General features: G+C 32.6%; 1 protein-coding gene across 1 annotated transcript in view; it reads left to right on the top strand.

Moving 5' to 3' along the window:
* Window positions 1–8185, top strand: part of LOC148307062 (uncharacterized) — a 30284-nt gene extending 22099 nt beyond the window's left edge. The window contains exons 3-4 of the mRNA XM_088263958.1: window positions 5922–6162; window positions 6942–8185. Of these exons, the coding sequence (XP_088120084.1) occupies window positions 5922–6162; window positions 6942–8039 (1339 nt within the window). The 3' untranslated portion in view covers window positions 8040–8185. The remainder of the gene's footprint in view (window positions 1–5921; window positions 6163–6941) is intronic.
* The last annotated feature ends 9788 nt before the right edge of the window (window positions 8186–17973 follow it).

The following is a 17973-nucleotide window of genomic DNA, read 5'->3' as shown; positions in this document are numbered from 1 at the left end:
AATTCGATCACGCTAAACTGTCGTCGCTTTCATTTTTCAAAACCGGACTGCCGGATGGTAAAATTCCGGGTAGTGGAAAGATGGACAAAAGCACAAGCTAATCCAAGGCAATCATCGTTTATGAACGCTAACTGACCTGTCGGACGGTACAATTCCGTGTAATTCGGTGTAGTGGACAAACGCCCTAAGGGCGCTAGGATATGTACTACGTTTTTCAAAAATTCCATTCATTCTGTATCACCCTATATTATGTGAAAATTAGCTACAGTCGTTAATAAGATGAAAAATATGGTTTTGTTCTATAGTACTTTGCATAAACGTCACGACAACATGTTATGAATTATAAACAATACCTTGTGTTTGTTTCTCTCTCGTATTCTATGTACCTTTATCATTATTTATTACCTTTATCATTAGTTGTTATGAAACATTGCCCGAAGTTATAAAATTAAGTACCCACTATTTTTCAATGTTGGTAATAATTGTTTTTGCAATACCTTCTAAATCATTTTGACAACTCATATCGCTCACTCCTTTCAAGAACGTCATAGATCAAAAATCGTCAATTTTCAGTTGTGCATGTTTTCGGAATGCCCAGAAAATGTACTATATCCCAGCAAAAGCGGCATATTTTTAACTAAATATTTACTTGCTACAGGGCAGAAAGTGTTGTTTTCGCATTTTGAAGAAAATGTATTGTTTAATTATTTTTTAAATATCCTAAATATTTTTTAAATGGAGAAATAACCTTCAGGTTTTACCTAAAATGATCTGTTGCACAGTAAAAAGTTCAATAAGTGGCTTGATATTTATTTTTAATACATTGTATTATATTTTTTAACTTTAAAAACGTTCTCCTGAAAAATCAAGTTTTTTGATATATGACGTTCTTGAAAGGAGTGAGCGATATGTCAAAAGAGTTCGATAGCGTTACAATAATTTAAATTTTATCACCCAATTAGGAAGAGAACTGTTTTTAAAAGTCGATTTAATTGGGTTTACTGAATGAAACTATACAATCGGCGGGTATGTGTGAGGAGATACATGAACGTGGAAGAGGCGAAGAATGTTTGCAAACACAGAGTGGTGTGGCGTCCTATTCTATCTGCCTACCCCTGTGGGGAAGCGGCGTGATGGTTAGTTAGTTAGTTAGTTAACTATACATACTTTTATTATTAATTTTTTTACAAAAACTATAGTTATATTAGTACATGATCACTCACCTAGATTTTTGCCCCGTCTCTTCGTCAGTACAATCACTACAACAGCATGCAAACAATACTACCCGTCACTACCATACTGCTGTTCACACACTTATAAGTATAAAATAAAATAAAAACATATTAAGTTTTTTTCTTATATTATCCACTGACACTTCATGATGGAATTGCATTTTAATATGTTATTAGATTAAAACCAATATTTTTAGCTTTTCCACTATATTTTAATTTGACCAGCAACCGGGTTTTGTCGTTACCGACATCATCAGACTGGTGGGAGGCTATACAAATTGTTATGTTATATATAAAACAAGGCAGAAGTTGATAACCATGATTTGATATAATTTTGTTGAGAAATTAATTTAATTTGAGTGAATTTAAGTATTGTATGATATTAATAATTTTTTTTTTTATTATAATATTTTTTATATTAATATCATACAATACTTAAATTCACTCAAATTAAATTAATTTCTCAACAAAATTATATCAAATCATGGTTATTAACTCCTGCCTTGTTTTATATATAACATAACAATTTGTATAGCATCCCACCAGTCTGATGATGTCGGTAACGACGAAACCCGGTCGCTGGTCAAATAAATATAAAGTGGAAAAGCTAAAAATATTGGTTTTAATCTAATAACATATTAAGTGTTTAGTGTGCTTAAAATCAATGTAAATGCAACCCGTCTCATAACATTTTGGGCGTGTCCAAATCCTTCACAAATCTCTGTTTCTCCGCTTAATTAGCAGTTATGTTTTACATTTAAGCATCTCAATATAGATGAAGAAGTATAGGAAGTGTGGGCACTCACAGGGCTTGCAACCTGCCAAGTGACTTTACACATCGCTCACTCCTTTCAAGAACGCCATAAATCAAAAACCGTCAATTTTCAGTAGTGCATGTTTCCGGAATGCCCAGAAAATGTACTATATCCCAGTAAAAGAGGCATATTTTGAACTTAATATTTACCCGCTACAGGGCAGAAAGTTTTGTTTTTGCATTTTGAAGAAAGGGTATTGTTTAATAATTTTTTTTAAATATACTAAATATTTTTCAAATGGAGAACAAACCTTCAGGTTTTACCTTAAAAGATCTGTTGCACAGTAAAAGGTTCAGTAAGAGGCTTGATACTTATTTTTAATACTTTGTATTATATTTTTAAACTTTAAAAACATTCTCCTGAAAAATTAAGTTTTTAGATTTATGACGTTCTTGAAAGGAGTGGGCGACATGTGCAATATTCACCATTACACCCACGATTGACCACCACAAGTCAAATTTTTGGAACTCATACATAACCATATATTTTTTTATCATATTTTAATGCAGCTTATAATTTGATAAGATTATTTTATTCACAACATTTTTTTGTTTATATATATATACTACTACTACTACTGACAACTCCCCGCACAAAGGTGCATAGGGCACTGCACCAAATTGATGCAATGGTCGCTTTATCGTTTTTATTACATGAACGCAAGGTGATCAGTCCTGCGTTTGAGGTACAAGTTCAGAGTAATGTTGAACAAATTTTAGAATGAAAAAAGCACTTGTGTTTATTTTACCCCACTCCCTGGGAATCGAACACGGAACCCCCAGGATAAATGTGCTAGCTACTAAACAATGTAGGTGGACTTTATGCATGTAAAATTATATTAATTTGTCCCCCTTATGAATCATACCTAGTAGACAAAGATGATAACAGCCATATGTAACATTTGATATTCGCTTAAATCAATTGTTAAAAAAAATATTGGTCACTGTTGGCAATAGTTATGTTCATATCGACGTGCCCTACGTAAAGTGCTCTAACTACATTTTTATCAATTTTTAGATATTTGGTGTACGTTATCAACTGACCGTTATCTATAAATATAAATAAACAAAAAAATATAAAAAATAAAATATATATAAATACATATATATATATATATATATATATATATATATATATATATATATATATATATATATATATATATATATATATATATATATATATATATATATATATATATATATATATATAAATATATATATATATATATATACATATTTATATATATATATATATATATATATATATATATATATATACATATATATATATATATATATATATATATATATATATATATATATATATATATATATATATATATATATATATATATATATATATATATATATATATATATATATATATATATATATATATATATATATATACATATAAAGTAAATTACGCCTAGTTCTCAGGCGTATAAGACGCTATCCACATCAAATTTTAAAAATGAACTGAACTCCTAAAACGCTAACTTCCAAATTTTGACAAAGCACAAAGTCTTAAAAAATATTTTATCGTGGTTTTGAATGTATAATACTACAATACTTTAGAATTTCAGATAAAACCGTTAATTAATAATAAAAAAAATACATTTAATTTAAAAATAATAAAATCTAAGCTCTCTCCTGTAAAGTAACAGATTTGCAGATGGAGTACTTTACGTAGGGGCCGTCGATATGTGAGAATGTATTGGTTGAATCGTTTGAAGCAATTAAACGCAATTCATTTCAATAATGCCAAGGAATACCCGATCGCAATTGCGAGTACGACATACTGACATATTTCATCAGCAACTAATATCCACTCAAACTGTTGAATCGTTTATATCACGAGTGGGAAACCTGCAGCCTGGCTACCCTGAGGCGACCTTTTTTATTAACAAAAATGAAATATTTGTGTTTTTATTATTGTCCGCCTCCGTAGTGTAATGGTCAGCACGCTCGGCTACCGTTCTGGAGGTCCCGGGTTCGATTCCCAAGGGGGGTAAAATAAATATAAGTGATTTTTTCACTGTAATATTTATTCAATACTACCCTAGACTGGTACCTGAAGCGAAAGGCTGATCACCTTTCCTTCATGTGTAAACGATCAAGATAACACTGCGTTTATATGACGCAGTGCCCTATGCACCATTGGGTGCTGATAAGGGTTTTATTATTTATTTATTATTTATTATTTACTATTTTTGTGAGCCTAGGCGGCTCATTATTAGAAATAGGTATCAAATAGTTTACAACATTTTGAGTGAACATCCAAATACTTGTTCACAAATCTGGATTATCTCCAATGAAAGGAGTTATTTTTCATATTATTTTTTATTGAACAAGTATTTGGACACACTCGAAATGTTGTAAATAAATTAACTGGTCAAATTATAAGCTAAAATAATAAAAATAAAAATGATAATTTCTGGTGTTTCTCATATATGTGCTTATAATCCAGGATTCGGACCTCACATACTAATAAAAGAGTTTCTACTCAATAAAAAGCTTCTTTTCATCTCATTAATAGATGTGTCTATGTGTCTAGTGAAGTTCTAGTGATTCAAGAACAACGTTTCGAAATTAGTTTCTAATATATAGAACTTCCAAGAATTTGAGTAGTGTGGTTGTCAATAATAGGCAGTATTGGTGAATGTTACACGTGTGTAAAGTGATCACTTAAATCAGTCTATGATGGTCGTCAGCCCCGTAAATGCCCAGACTTGTATATTCTTCTTCACCTTTGATGAGATGTCAAAAAATAATACCGAATTGTGATAGAGTGGGTTCAAACCAAGAAACTCTGACTCGAGAGTCCGCTACACCAACCACGGGACAACAACACGACACTTTTGACTTGTGCCATTTGTTTTTACACACCTTGTAAAGATTGGTGTCTTTGACTCCCTCATTTGCGGATTTTGTTTTGATGAAGAAGACCTTTACCACGTATTCTTTGTCTGCCCAATAAACGACCAAACGCCAACATTCCCTTCCCTACAAATATCTAGCTCATCCTAGAGAGAAAGAACCCAATTATATACAACCTTTTACTTATTTTTTTAAAAAACTTAACGGAATCAATTTATAGTCAAATAATAAGTTTAACGTGATTTACAATTATAATATTATTTAACTTGACATTTGCAAAAGTATTCAATTCTATATGCAAAGCCATTCTATGCTTTAAAAAAATACCCTGGACTTGTTACCTGTAGCGGAGGACTGATCACCTTTCCTTCATGTGCTAACGATCAAGATAACACTGCGTTTATATGATACAGTACCCTATGCACCATCGAGGAGGAAGAAGATTTTATTCACAACATGTGTCGGGTTGTGGTCCCGTGGTTAGTGTCGCGGACTCTTGAGTCAGAGCTTCTCGGTTCGAACCCACTTCACCACAATTTGATACCTATTTCTAATAATGAGCCGCTTAAGTTCACAGAAATAGTATGAAATCGAAATATTTTTGTAAATAATAAAAACACAAATATTTCTTTTACCATATATTAAGCACTAACATTGTGATTTTCCATTTTATAATTAAAATGTAACTTTGTTTTAAAAACACTAAGACAATTTAATTATTACAAATATTTCTCTTTAAAAAATAATAATAAAATAACACTGCGTTAATATGATACAGTGCCCTATGCACCACGTTGGTTTTCTTTTATTTATGAATGTAACTATTTTTTATTATATACTTTTACTAAATGTAAAGCTGTACAATACCTGAATAAATGTTACACCAGGTTGTGGATAAGGGTTTTGACATTTGGATATTTTAAGTGTGTCCAAATAAGAGTGAAAGATGTTTGGAAACATGGTCCAAGTTGCATGTCATGATAATGTTGCAGCTGCCTGGAGAGCTTGTACTGGAACTGCATCGAGGAGAGGTTCTGCTGGGACGAAAGCATAGCGGAGTACGAGCGGGAGGGAGACGGCGGCGGGGTGACCAATGGCGGCGCCAGCGTGGAGGGCCTGCCGGTCACCGCGCAGCCGGGCGCCGACAATAACAACCATCTCTACTACCGCCACCTGGACGCCCATCGCGAGGTCTTGCTGGAGGTGCCCATCCTGGCTCCCAACATCTACCAGGTAATGGTGAAGATGACTCGCAGGAGGAGGTGTCCGATGAGTAGTTCGGTGTGTGAATGAACTTCCTGGAGATATTCTAATTCATATAAATTGGTGATTTTTTTACATTTATATCGGTAGTGTAAAGGCAAAGGGGTATATCTGTCTCAGACCAAATTTTACAGGAGAGTAAAAACAAACATGTGAAATTAAATAACTCATTTTTTTAATGCATTTTTATATGTACATATCGTAATAGAATTAAATAAGTATTGCAACTATAGCTATATATATCCTTTTGCCAGATTATGAAATACACTATTTTAGACATTTTGTGAAACAAACTTAGAAAATGAAAAATTTGACAGATATACCCCTTTGCCATTACACTGCCGATATGTCTTTTAAGATTACTTATTTTATTACTGATTTTAATTATTTTCTTGAACATTTCTTTGTTCTTTATCTTATTTTTCACCTATTTTTCTAATTTAAAATTATTAAAATTAAGAGTAGCTTTTATTCCGTAGTTCAAATTGTAAACCTCATTTTTCTTTACAATATATTATATGGAGAAATTATACCAACGAACACTCCAATCATTTTCATCTGTTCATATCAATTTGCTTCAAATATCCTTTTATTCACCAATCAAGATCATTAATGCATAGAATTTTTTAACATCACAAAATTATTCAAAATGTAAAATCTAGTCATAGAAACATTGTGTAGAAAGTGTGACACTTCTTATTGACTTTATATACATTCATGATAATTTTTGTTTTGTTTTTGTTCCACAGGTGTTCTCTAAGTCAATGATCTTCAAGGATGATCCAGAATTTAAGAGACTAGAACTGGAAGATAATATTTTGAATAACAACAATAAAGAAAATGATTACTACAATGGTCATATGGGAAAAGTGGTATCTTTTAAAGACCAAGAAAAGGATAATGAAAAAGAAAAGAAAGGCGAATCAGATCTGGAACCGGAGAAAAAACCTTATTCAGATTTCGAAATCATGTTTCAAGATGAATTGTACAAGATAGATGAAGAAGACGAGGATAAACCCAAGTCACCAGAATCTCCGGATGAAGGGATTTCTATGAAATTCGCCAAAGGCATGTCACCAAAAGTAGAAGACAAGTTAAGTCATTTAGATACTCCCGAAAAAATACCAGATACTCCACCTCAGAAAGTTGTCATTCGAGAAGATAGCACCAAGAGCCTTCATCTGACCAGAACAGCAGAACTTAGACACAACATGCCGAGAGCAAACAGCGCACTCAACCTACCAAGAACCGACAGCGTCAAAAGCATGACGAGAAATAACTCCAGACAGGACCTGATCAAGAGAGTGGACAGCGCCAAGAATTTGAAAAATTTGCTGGCCAAACTGCCTCAGAGAAGCGCTTCTTTCCTTTCCGTACCGAACCTGATAGAACCAGACCAACCGAACAAATCGCAAAGCGACGAAGTGTTTACAATCTCGTCAGCAGAAATGGATTCTCATCCGAGCGGAGAATACTCCTTAATAAGCAGAATACCCGACACGCCAGTTATCAAAGGAGCTCTCCCTAAATTCTTTGCAGAGACCCCTAACATTCCTGAGTACAAGGCAGAAACTAGTCTTCAAAGCATAGCCAAAACTCCTGATGTCATTTTTGCCGAGTTTGATTTCAGCATGCCAAGGTACTACGCCAAGAGGAACATCGGTCAGACACCGGAGCCGAGTGTCCATCATAGCAAATCCATGCCAGATCTCAATGAGGACAACGAGAAAACGGAAAAGGTCAACAAGAGATTGGTGAAAATTAGAAGCAAATTGAAGCCATTAGTTATTAAAAAACATGACAAGGATCCAACCAGACATTCCCACCAGGAGTTGCATAAATTTTAATAAATTTTAATGTGTGTTTAACATTTCATCATCTGAGTGCTTGTTTTCCTAAAATACTGCTTTTGAACAGAACTATTTATACATTTTGAAATCTTAACAAAGATGAAGTCTGTATGGAAGTCTGGGAATTAACAGGGCTTACGAGCTGTTATAGGATGGTTTTAAGGGATCACATTATATACATGTAAAATTCATCATTTTACCCAAATTGACAACCACAATTATAAAATTTTGGAACTCATATATAAATATATGATTCCATTCATATGTTGCATCATGTGGGAGTTTGAGGGTAGTATCTATAGTTGATTTGACTTTGCTTTATTTAGCAGAGTAAATGTATGCAAGATACTTTCCGAATTATTTTTCATATTGGGAGATGCTAGAAAACATGATTAGTTAGATTTTTTTGATACTTATAATTTGACCAGTTACTTTATTCGCAACATTTTGGTTCAAATCCTTGTTCACAAATATGGATTTCTCCACTATTTTTCGGTTGTAAAAATAACTCTTAAGTGGAGAAACCCTGATTTGTGAACAGAGAACAAGGAAACAAGGACCCTCCTAAAATGTTGAAAACTATTAATATCTATCAGGTTTAAAGGCACATATTTTAGTTTTTCAAATGCCAAGTGATATAATCTGTGAGCCATATAACCCGTCAGATGACAATTTAGGTATATTGAAAGCAAACAGCGTAAGCAGGTTAATAATTTTTATTACCTCTTTTGGAAACCATACCTGATTGAAGGTGGTAAATTGACAAGTAATAACAAATACTGTGGAACCTTTCAAAACAAGCATAATTCGAAACACTCACTAAGTGAAACATTCTTTGTTTTAACTAGCTTGGAAGTCCCAGCTCACAAGCGAATGTCGTGAAAAGGGGACTCTGCAACTCATAAGCGAAATGTCACTCCTCAAGGAAGCAACTTTTTCACATAATTTATTTGCTCGGTATGCGAATAACTCACGAGAGGTTCCACTGTATAAGATTTCAAGATTGCCATATTTGATTCTGATAACTTAATTTTTTATATCATATAAATTTCTAAAAAGTTAATCAAATACTAAGCTCCTTTCATCTCTCGGATGGATGAAAAAACATCTTCACTTTTTATGATCATATTTGGGTAATGATGTCATTTTGAATATGACATTTCGCTCACTCCTTTCAACGTCAAACTTGATTTTCAAACTTGATTTTTCAGGAGAACGTTTTTAAAGTTTAAAAATATAATACAATGTATTAAAAATAAATATCAAGCAAATTATTGAACTTTTTACTGTGCAACGGATCATTTTAGGTAAAACCTGAAGGTTTTTTTTTTCCATTTGAAAAATATTTAGTATATTTAAAAACATAATTAAACAATAGCTTTTCTTCAAAAAGCATAAACAACACTTTCTGCCCTATAGCGGGTAAATATTAAGTTTAAAATATGCCGCTTTTGCTGGGATATAGTACATTTTCTTGGCATTCCGAAAACATGCACAACTGAAAATTGACGATTTTTGATATATGACGTTGTTGAAAGGAGTGAGCGATTCCAGACATAGAACATAGAACATAGTCGATATGTAAGAGTGTGATTTCCCAGAAAAATATGATATTCAATTAATGACAATTTTAATATGACAAGACATTTCACGAACAATCAGTATTTTATATTTCATTCAAACCCTTATCCGCACCCCAATGGTGCATAGGGCACTGCATATAAACGCAGTGTTATTTTGATTGTTAACACATGAAGGAAAGGTGATCAGCCCTCCGCTTCAGATACCAGTCCAGGGTGATATTGAATAAATATTAGAGTGAAAAAATCACATATATTTATTTGACCCCCCCCTGGGAATCGAACCCCGGGACCTTCAGAATGATAGTCGAGCATTACTCTATGGAGGCGGACATTTTATATTTACGACTTTTTATTTATGAGATTACTTTATTTACTTTCATCTTTGAGATAGATGAACATCTTCACCTGTTATGACCATATTTGGGTAATGATGTCATTTTGAATGTGACATTTCAGACAAGGCAAGAGAATATAGTCAATATGTAAGAGTGTAATTTAAAAAATAAGATGTTACATTTACGACAAGATATTTCACAATCAGTATTTTATATTTATGACCTTTTAATGTTTAAAAAACCTGTTTATGTATTTAGTTTAAATATCTAAGAATTATGTTTTGTATAGGTTATTTGCTTAAGTGTTACTTATAATAGTAAGACGTGTACTTGAACATTCTGAACCCATGATATGAACCCATGGTATGATTCCAGATGATGATAGGTTTTCTCATAGAATTTTAATGTGCGCAGTTTTCTTCGGTTGTTTATTGAATGCCAAAATTTATCCATGGCTGGAATCACAGTAAAAAGATGACACTTTATCTCCTTCTTCTGTGCGTGTCATGTCACATCCCCCTGACGTCGACTGTCACTTGAGAGTAATTGTCCCTATCTTGGGCAGCTCTTAACAGCGCCTCGACAGACCTGATCCCCGTCCAATCTCGTATATTTCGGAGCAAGGAAATCTGCCTTCTGCCCACACCTTGTCGACCCTCTATTCTCAGTTCTGACCCTTACTTTATATATATACATAGCGCTTATAACTTAAGCTTCACTTTTGAAAATTTATCATATTTATAAAGAGTTATACCACATGTATAATTTCTTGCACATGCTACTTCTTCGGCAACATCTATGGTTGAACTTAGGTTTTGTCTCAAAATCTAGAATTTGTGCAGAATTCAGCAAAATCCAGAATTTGTGAACAAAAATTAAGACACACTTCAGTGTATTGTACAATATTCATATTGCAAACTTTTACTGTGCTAGCTTGTGAGCTGTTGCATTTCTCTCTTGAAAATATTACTTTACATGCTGTTTCTTCCTGCACATCACTCTCTCACACAGCACTCTTATGCTGTGTATGTGCATTGTACATATGAGAACGCTGTACAGCACTGGGGGTCAACAGAAATGTCAATCGCATCAAATTAATTAAATCATTCTATCAAAGTGCAGGCCTACTAACTCGGTATCTTATACTTACCAATTGAAAACGCCAGATTAATGGCAAGTATTATCTTTAGTTCTAAGCCAAATTAAATTATGTATTTTATCTAGTATTTTAAGAAATTGACAGTAAATGTATTATATATTAGGAATATTTTACTTGTATGACTATATAGACGTTCTTAGGAAAAAAATGTTACATTAAATGTCCAATTTTTTTTTCAAAAAGATCTTTTTATGCCACAAGCCTGCTTTTTCTTTAAGTTACTCCACATAGCTCCTTCTTGGATTTTCTTTTCCTCTCTTCCCTTTTATTTAAAAAATTAATTGTTAATCCAAGTATGTAATGTATAAGACCACGGGACTTGTTTCAATGTTATGCCTTAATATGGGACTATTGTAAAATATGATAAGAAAAACTCACATTTTACAAAAAACCCTCAAAAGCCGTCAAAAAAATTACATAAAAGGGGGAGTCTCATTTTTCGCTAGTCTACAATACCGACTCAAATGTACTAGCTCCACCTCTACCAATCAACAACACATACTCATCATTCTAGTTCCATCTCTGCATTACTCTCCGAACCCTGAACTTCTCGGCACTGCATCCAAGATATACATCTCTGTGATGAGACTCTATGACAGGTCAATAAAGCAGTTGTAACATCGGAGTGAGTTACAAGAGAAAAAAATCACAAAATTCTTCAAACACAAGAATTTTTAAAGCAAAGTAAAAATATATAAGACATGTGTAAGACCGTTTACCACATATCGCCCCCTCCTTTCAACAACGTCATCTCTCAAAAATCGTCAATTTTCAGTTGTGCATGTTTTCGAAATGCCTAGAAAATGTACTATATCCCAGCAAAAGCCACATATTTTTAACTTAATATTTACCCGTTACAGGGCAGAAAGTAGTGTTTTTGCATTTTGAAGAAAGGTATTGTTAAAAATAATAAAAAAAATTCAGGTTTTACCTAAAAAGATCTGTTGCACAATAAAAAGTTCAATAAGTGGCTTGATATTTATTTTTAATACATTTTATTATATTTTCAAACTTTAAAAACGATCTCCTAAAAAATCAAGTTTTTTGATTTATGACGTTCTTGAAAGGAGTGAGCGATATGGAATAGAGACCAGAGTTGACACAGTGAGAACCAAATCTCTTCTATGAACTTCAGAAATGAGGACATTGAGGTGCATAACCGGAAACACATTAAGAGACTGAAAAAGACACTTTGAAAATGGGAAAATGTGTAGTACAGAGGATATAGTCAGATGATGAAGACAGCGAAGACGATTCTGGAATGCCCATGTCAATAGAATGCGAGAAAATAGACTGGCCCGAAGTGCTCTTCAAGAGAACCCAGACGGAAGATCACCTGGAAGACCTCCAAAGCGATGGCGTGACAGCCGCCAGTCCACATCTCAAGTCCACAGTACAAACAGATCCGAGGATCTATAAGGAGGAAGAAGAAAAAACGAAGAAGAAGAAGCATTCAGGATTGAAGACTGGAATCTTACCACTCGCTTTCTGCTATTCTTGTTGCACAATGTAAATCTTTTGAAAAAATCTTCACTACTGTTTTCGTCATCCCCTCATCATCATTAATGCTTCCAGTACTATTAGAATATATAAAAAGAGTCCCTTCCCATTCCTGACTACCTTAGTAAGCTCAAAACTGGTGCAAGCGGTGAGTGGAATAAAATATTTTCTGTAGCATCCACTGGATCTTATTTCAACCCGTAATACCCAAATCCCCTTGGTTCCGCAAAATCAAAATACCCAAGCTGAATGTGTCCCTTCTGCGCAGGCTGAGGATGGGACATACTATACTTGCATCCCACCTCAAAAAAATTAACATACTAACCTGTTCATTATGCGCGTGTGGAGAGGAGGATGAGACTGCTGATCATATATTATTTAACTAACCCTTAATGCCTAACCTCGAGTTCCTTCAGGACATTCGCTCGGAGGGTTTGTTCTTCCCGCTGAATGTCCAGCACCTCTTATTAATGAACTACCAAAATGTCAATAGTGCGACCGCACCATTGACACCACTGATATGACCATAAAGCATTTTAAAAAGTATGGCAAAAACGTTTAAGTAACTTCAAGTAAAATCATTAAAAAAAATGTTTAAGTTAAATCATTATTATGGCATTTATCACTCAATTTTGGGTACTTTGCAAAAAAAAAAATATTTACATATATAGAATATCAGAAATGGCTACATCGGTGTTGCATACCCACACTAGCACTAGCTTGTGCAAGTTCTAAACTGATTATATGTACGGGTCTCTTGAGGATACATTTTTTCTTCATCTTCTGCTTGATGTAGGCCCTATGGCCTATTTTAAAGAGGGATTAGCCTCCTGCGATGTCGATTCCCAGCTGTCGATCCATTCCTTTGGTGGTCTGCCCAGGAGTCGTGTATCTTAGGGTTGCCCGTACAGTGCAATGTGGTGGATAAGATATAAGGATAGAAAAACAGAATGTCAAGGAATTAAAATGTTTTATTTCCATAGTAACAATAGTTTGAGGCAAAACTTAAAATGATAAAAACATAATTAATTTTTTAAAGTCATTCTACGATATATCTGTACATACAATATTACTTGTTTACTGGTTGTAAGGGGAGTCCATCTTGCCTTAATGTACCTAACAGGTTTAGTATAGTACATTACAGTAGTGGGATAGGTACACTTCATTTAGAAAGAAAATTACAGTTATATTAGACAATAAATAATAACAAAAATGTAATAGATTTTCATGCAAGAAACTGCTTATTGTACATGATTAAAAATAAAACAGATTTGGCATATTTTGAATCCGGTTGTTAATACTATTTTATCGAGTTGTATGAATTTTAAATACCATTTATCCTAATCACTCAATTAATAAAAAGTATTAGAAACCGTTACCTATTAATGTATGGAAATGAAGCATTGAGTTGGCCAAAGACAGATTAAAGTAGATTGAATCCTGAATGTATGATTTTTGAATGGCAAAATAAGGAAAGAATGCAAGGCTGAGATAAACAAATTCTATGAAATTAAGAAACATGTGTTGAGATGGTTTGAACATGTGGAATGTGTTTACTAATAATAGAATGTAATAGAAGCAGAGGAAGAGAGAGGAAAACTTGTCATTGCCGAGTTATTCATATACTTGGTGGACAGATCAGGAATTGACGAAATTGGCGGGTTTGTATGAGAAGTTGCATGAATGTGGAAAAAGCGGGCGAAGACAGTGGTGTGGTGTTCTATCCACTTTGTCTACTACTGCGGGGAATTGGAATCATAGTAAGTTAGTTATTTAGTCAGTTTTAAATACAAAATAAAAATGGAAACGTACATCATTGGAAAACATAAATGACTAAAAGATTATTATGCCAATATTTATATTGGAATATAGATAAAATGTTTGGAGCTTTATTAAGCTCCAAACTTTTTAATAAAGTCTAAAGGGTGATACAAAAGTCCTCAGCATCCTTAAAAGGATGCTCTCCCAGGTAATAGGGAGTAAACAACAATGATCAGGAATTACATCACTGAATACTTTTTTTGACTGCCCACTGTTTGCAGATAAAATATAACTTATGAGACATACAGTTAATTGTTATTTATATATTCCACATTTCTTATAAGTTTACCCGCTTTTTAAACGGAAAACGACAGTGCTCTATGCACCATGAGGTCCGAACAAGGGTTAGAAACAAAGAAGTATTTCAAAACTTATATATTTTGCATAATTTTGCCATGTGTAATTCATACTTTTGGTCTCAAACCGTATGGAAGAATACGGAAAAGAGGTCTATATCAAGCAGTGGAGGGCAGAAGGCTAAAAAAGAAGAAGAAGTGTCAGACTGTAAAAATAATCATCAAAAAAATAATACCATTTGCGTTTTTCAAGTATTCTTAAAAGATTACAGCATAACACATATAGTAAAACAATTAAAACAAAATAAAAACTAAAAGAGGTAAGACCTCATTTGGAAAATGGCATTTTTCATACAATTCGATAATAAGTTGCGAATAAAAAATAAACAAGCGTTTTCTATACACACAAAACAATAATAAGTACAGAGATGATAATATTATAATAATTATTCTATAACCAAAACGAGGAATGAAGTAAGAATAATGAATTATAATGCTTAAAATAAAACTAGATTTACAATTCAATAAAACTAAACAATAGGATAATATAATTAATAGTTACAAGTAAAATACCAAAAGTATTTGAAAGGAAAATGTATTTATTTTTGTTACATCGAAAGGAATACAAAGTCATAGGTTTATGGCAAGATTAATGGATAGAGGCATTTTATACACAGGGAGTAACAAAACAATTAAATAAATATATAATTTAAATTTCTTTTTTATCTTTTTTATCTTTTATGTTTTAAACTAACAGATTCTCATTTTTCTTCCTCTGTCCTTCATACTAAACACACTCACATGCGTCACATATCGCTCACTTCTTTCAAGAACTTCATAAATAAAAAAAACTTGATTTTTCAGGAGAACGTTTTTAAAGTTAAAAAATATAACACAATGTATTAAAAATAAATATCAAGCCACTTATTGAACTTTTTACTGTGCAACAGATCTTTTTAGGTAAAACCTGAAGGTTTTTTCTCCATTTGAAAAATATTTAATACATTTAAAAAAATAATTAAACAATACCTTTTCATCAAAATACAAAAACAGCACTTTCTGCTCTGCAGCGGGTAAATATTTTAAAAATATGCCGCTTTTGCTGGGATATAGTACATTTTCTGGGCATTCCGAAAACATGCACAACTGAAAATTGACAATTTTTGATTTATAACGTTCTTGAAAGGAGTGAGCAATATATCCCTTCAAATATATTCCACTCCTTGATTGGTCAAGAATTGGGATTGTAAACTGATCACCTCACATTTATACAATATAATTAATGATCAATATTTTTTGTTGTTGCATGAATAATGACTTGAATTTATTTTAATTGAAACATGAGTAAGTTCAGTTAAAGCAAAAGATAGAGAAAATCTAAGATTGTTTCTCTGATTTAATGGTGCATAGGGCACAGCATCAGACGTATGAGGTGGTTTTCATATGAGGTGTAAACACTCCTAAGAGTGGAATAAATTTGACAAAATTAGGATGACATGAGTGAAGGAGCAAAGGGTGGAGGATATTACTGCTAACAGAGAATGAAATGCAGGAAGATTGTAGGCAGGAAGAGGAGAATAACAGCAATGGCTAGGGCACTCGGGGTTACATATCCGTAACCAGACTAGCTTGTGTAACTTTTACATTGCAAATGTGTAGATGTTTCGAGGTTTTAAAAAATACACTTAAAAAAAGATAAGTTATTTTGGTTAGTAAAGAGATTATGGTAAAATAAATATATACAAAAATACTACATTTCCATCCCCCTTAATATGCCATTTTGTTACAAATACAAATTGTTCTAAATCTGTTAAAATGCCACGGTTTTACATGGCGATATCACCATAGAAACACCATAGTATTATGTATATAGAAGAATTATATGAAAATTGATATTTATTCTATCTCAGATTATGGAGAACTAAAATAGAATCATACTTTAATATATACACACATTATATATATATATATATATATATATATATATATATATATATATATATATATATATATATATATATATATATATATATATAATTTAAAAACATAGTTGCATATCTCTCGACCTATTACAATGATAATAATAAATGTTTGATGTCTATTTCGTATCAATGCTTGGGTGAAATTATTACTGGGGTTTTATGCCTCCTTTTCATAAATAATTCATACTTAAAAAAAAAAAACAAAAATAAGCACAGTGCAAGTATCGTATTAACTTATAGAAAAACATTCGCGATTCAAATATATATTTTTTAAAAACTCTTAATTGACTTACAAAATGGATTCAAATAATTACATACGGTTACTTAAGTTTTTAAAAACTGAAAATATACTTTGATTCTGGTATATATCTAGCCTAAGTTATATTGAAATTTGGAAGTTGGATAAGTGTTTATTAGACCTGAATTATTTGAATATAAATTGACCATCTGTTAACACTGAATCACTGACTTCAATTTGCTTTTTTTTTGCAAAACACAAAAATATGATTATACCTCCGTTTGGCCGCTATTTTACATTTTCTATAATTATTTTGGCACAGTCAATTTTCAAGATTTCAAAGCACAAGAACAACACAGTGGAACCTCTCGTAACGAGCATAATTCATATTATTTTTTGACATCTCTTCAAAGATGAAGAAGAATATGGAAGTCTGGGCATTTACGGGGCTGACGACCGTCATCGGCTGGTTTAAGTGATCACTTTACACACGTGTAACATTCACCAATTCTACCCATTATTGACAACCACACTACTTAAATTCTTGGAAGTTCTATATATATGAACCAATTTAGAAACCTTGTTCTTGAATCACTAGAACTTCACTAGAGACATCTATTGGTGAGATGTAAAGAAGCTTTTTACTAAGCAGAAACTCTTTTATTAGTATGTGAGGTCCGAATCTTGGATTATAATCACACAAACATGAGAAACGCCAGAAAATACCATTTTCATTTTTATTATTTAATCTTATAATTTGACCAGATAATTTGATAATTTGGAGATAATCCAGATTTTGTGAACAAGTATTTGGACACACTCAAAATGTTGAGCATAATTCTTTTCAGAATCTTACTCGTTAAGTGGAAAAAAAATGTTTTGACTGGCGTGGAAGTCCCGACTCACAAGTAAAAGTCGTGAAAAAGAGACTTGCCCATTCTCTGTAAGTTGTGATGCAAAATGTTTCTCGGTAAGGGAGAAATTTTCTCATTTTTTTACTGGTCGTAATGCGAATTA

The sequence above is a fragment of the Brachycentrus maculatus genome, unplaced genomic scaffold (genome assembly GCF_059751285.1).
Source record: "Brachycentrus maculatus isolate JH-2025_06_01 unplaced genomic scaffold, ASM5975128v1 h1tg000211l, whole genome shotgun sequence".
NCBI lineage: Eukaryota > Metazoa > Arthropoda > Insecta > Trichoptera > Brachycentridae > Brachycentrus > Brachycentrus maculatus.
Note: the sequence above shows the minus strand (reverse complement) of the source record. Positions and strands in the feature narration are given on the sequence as shown.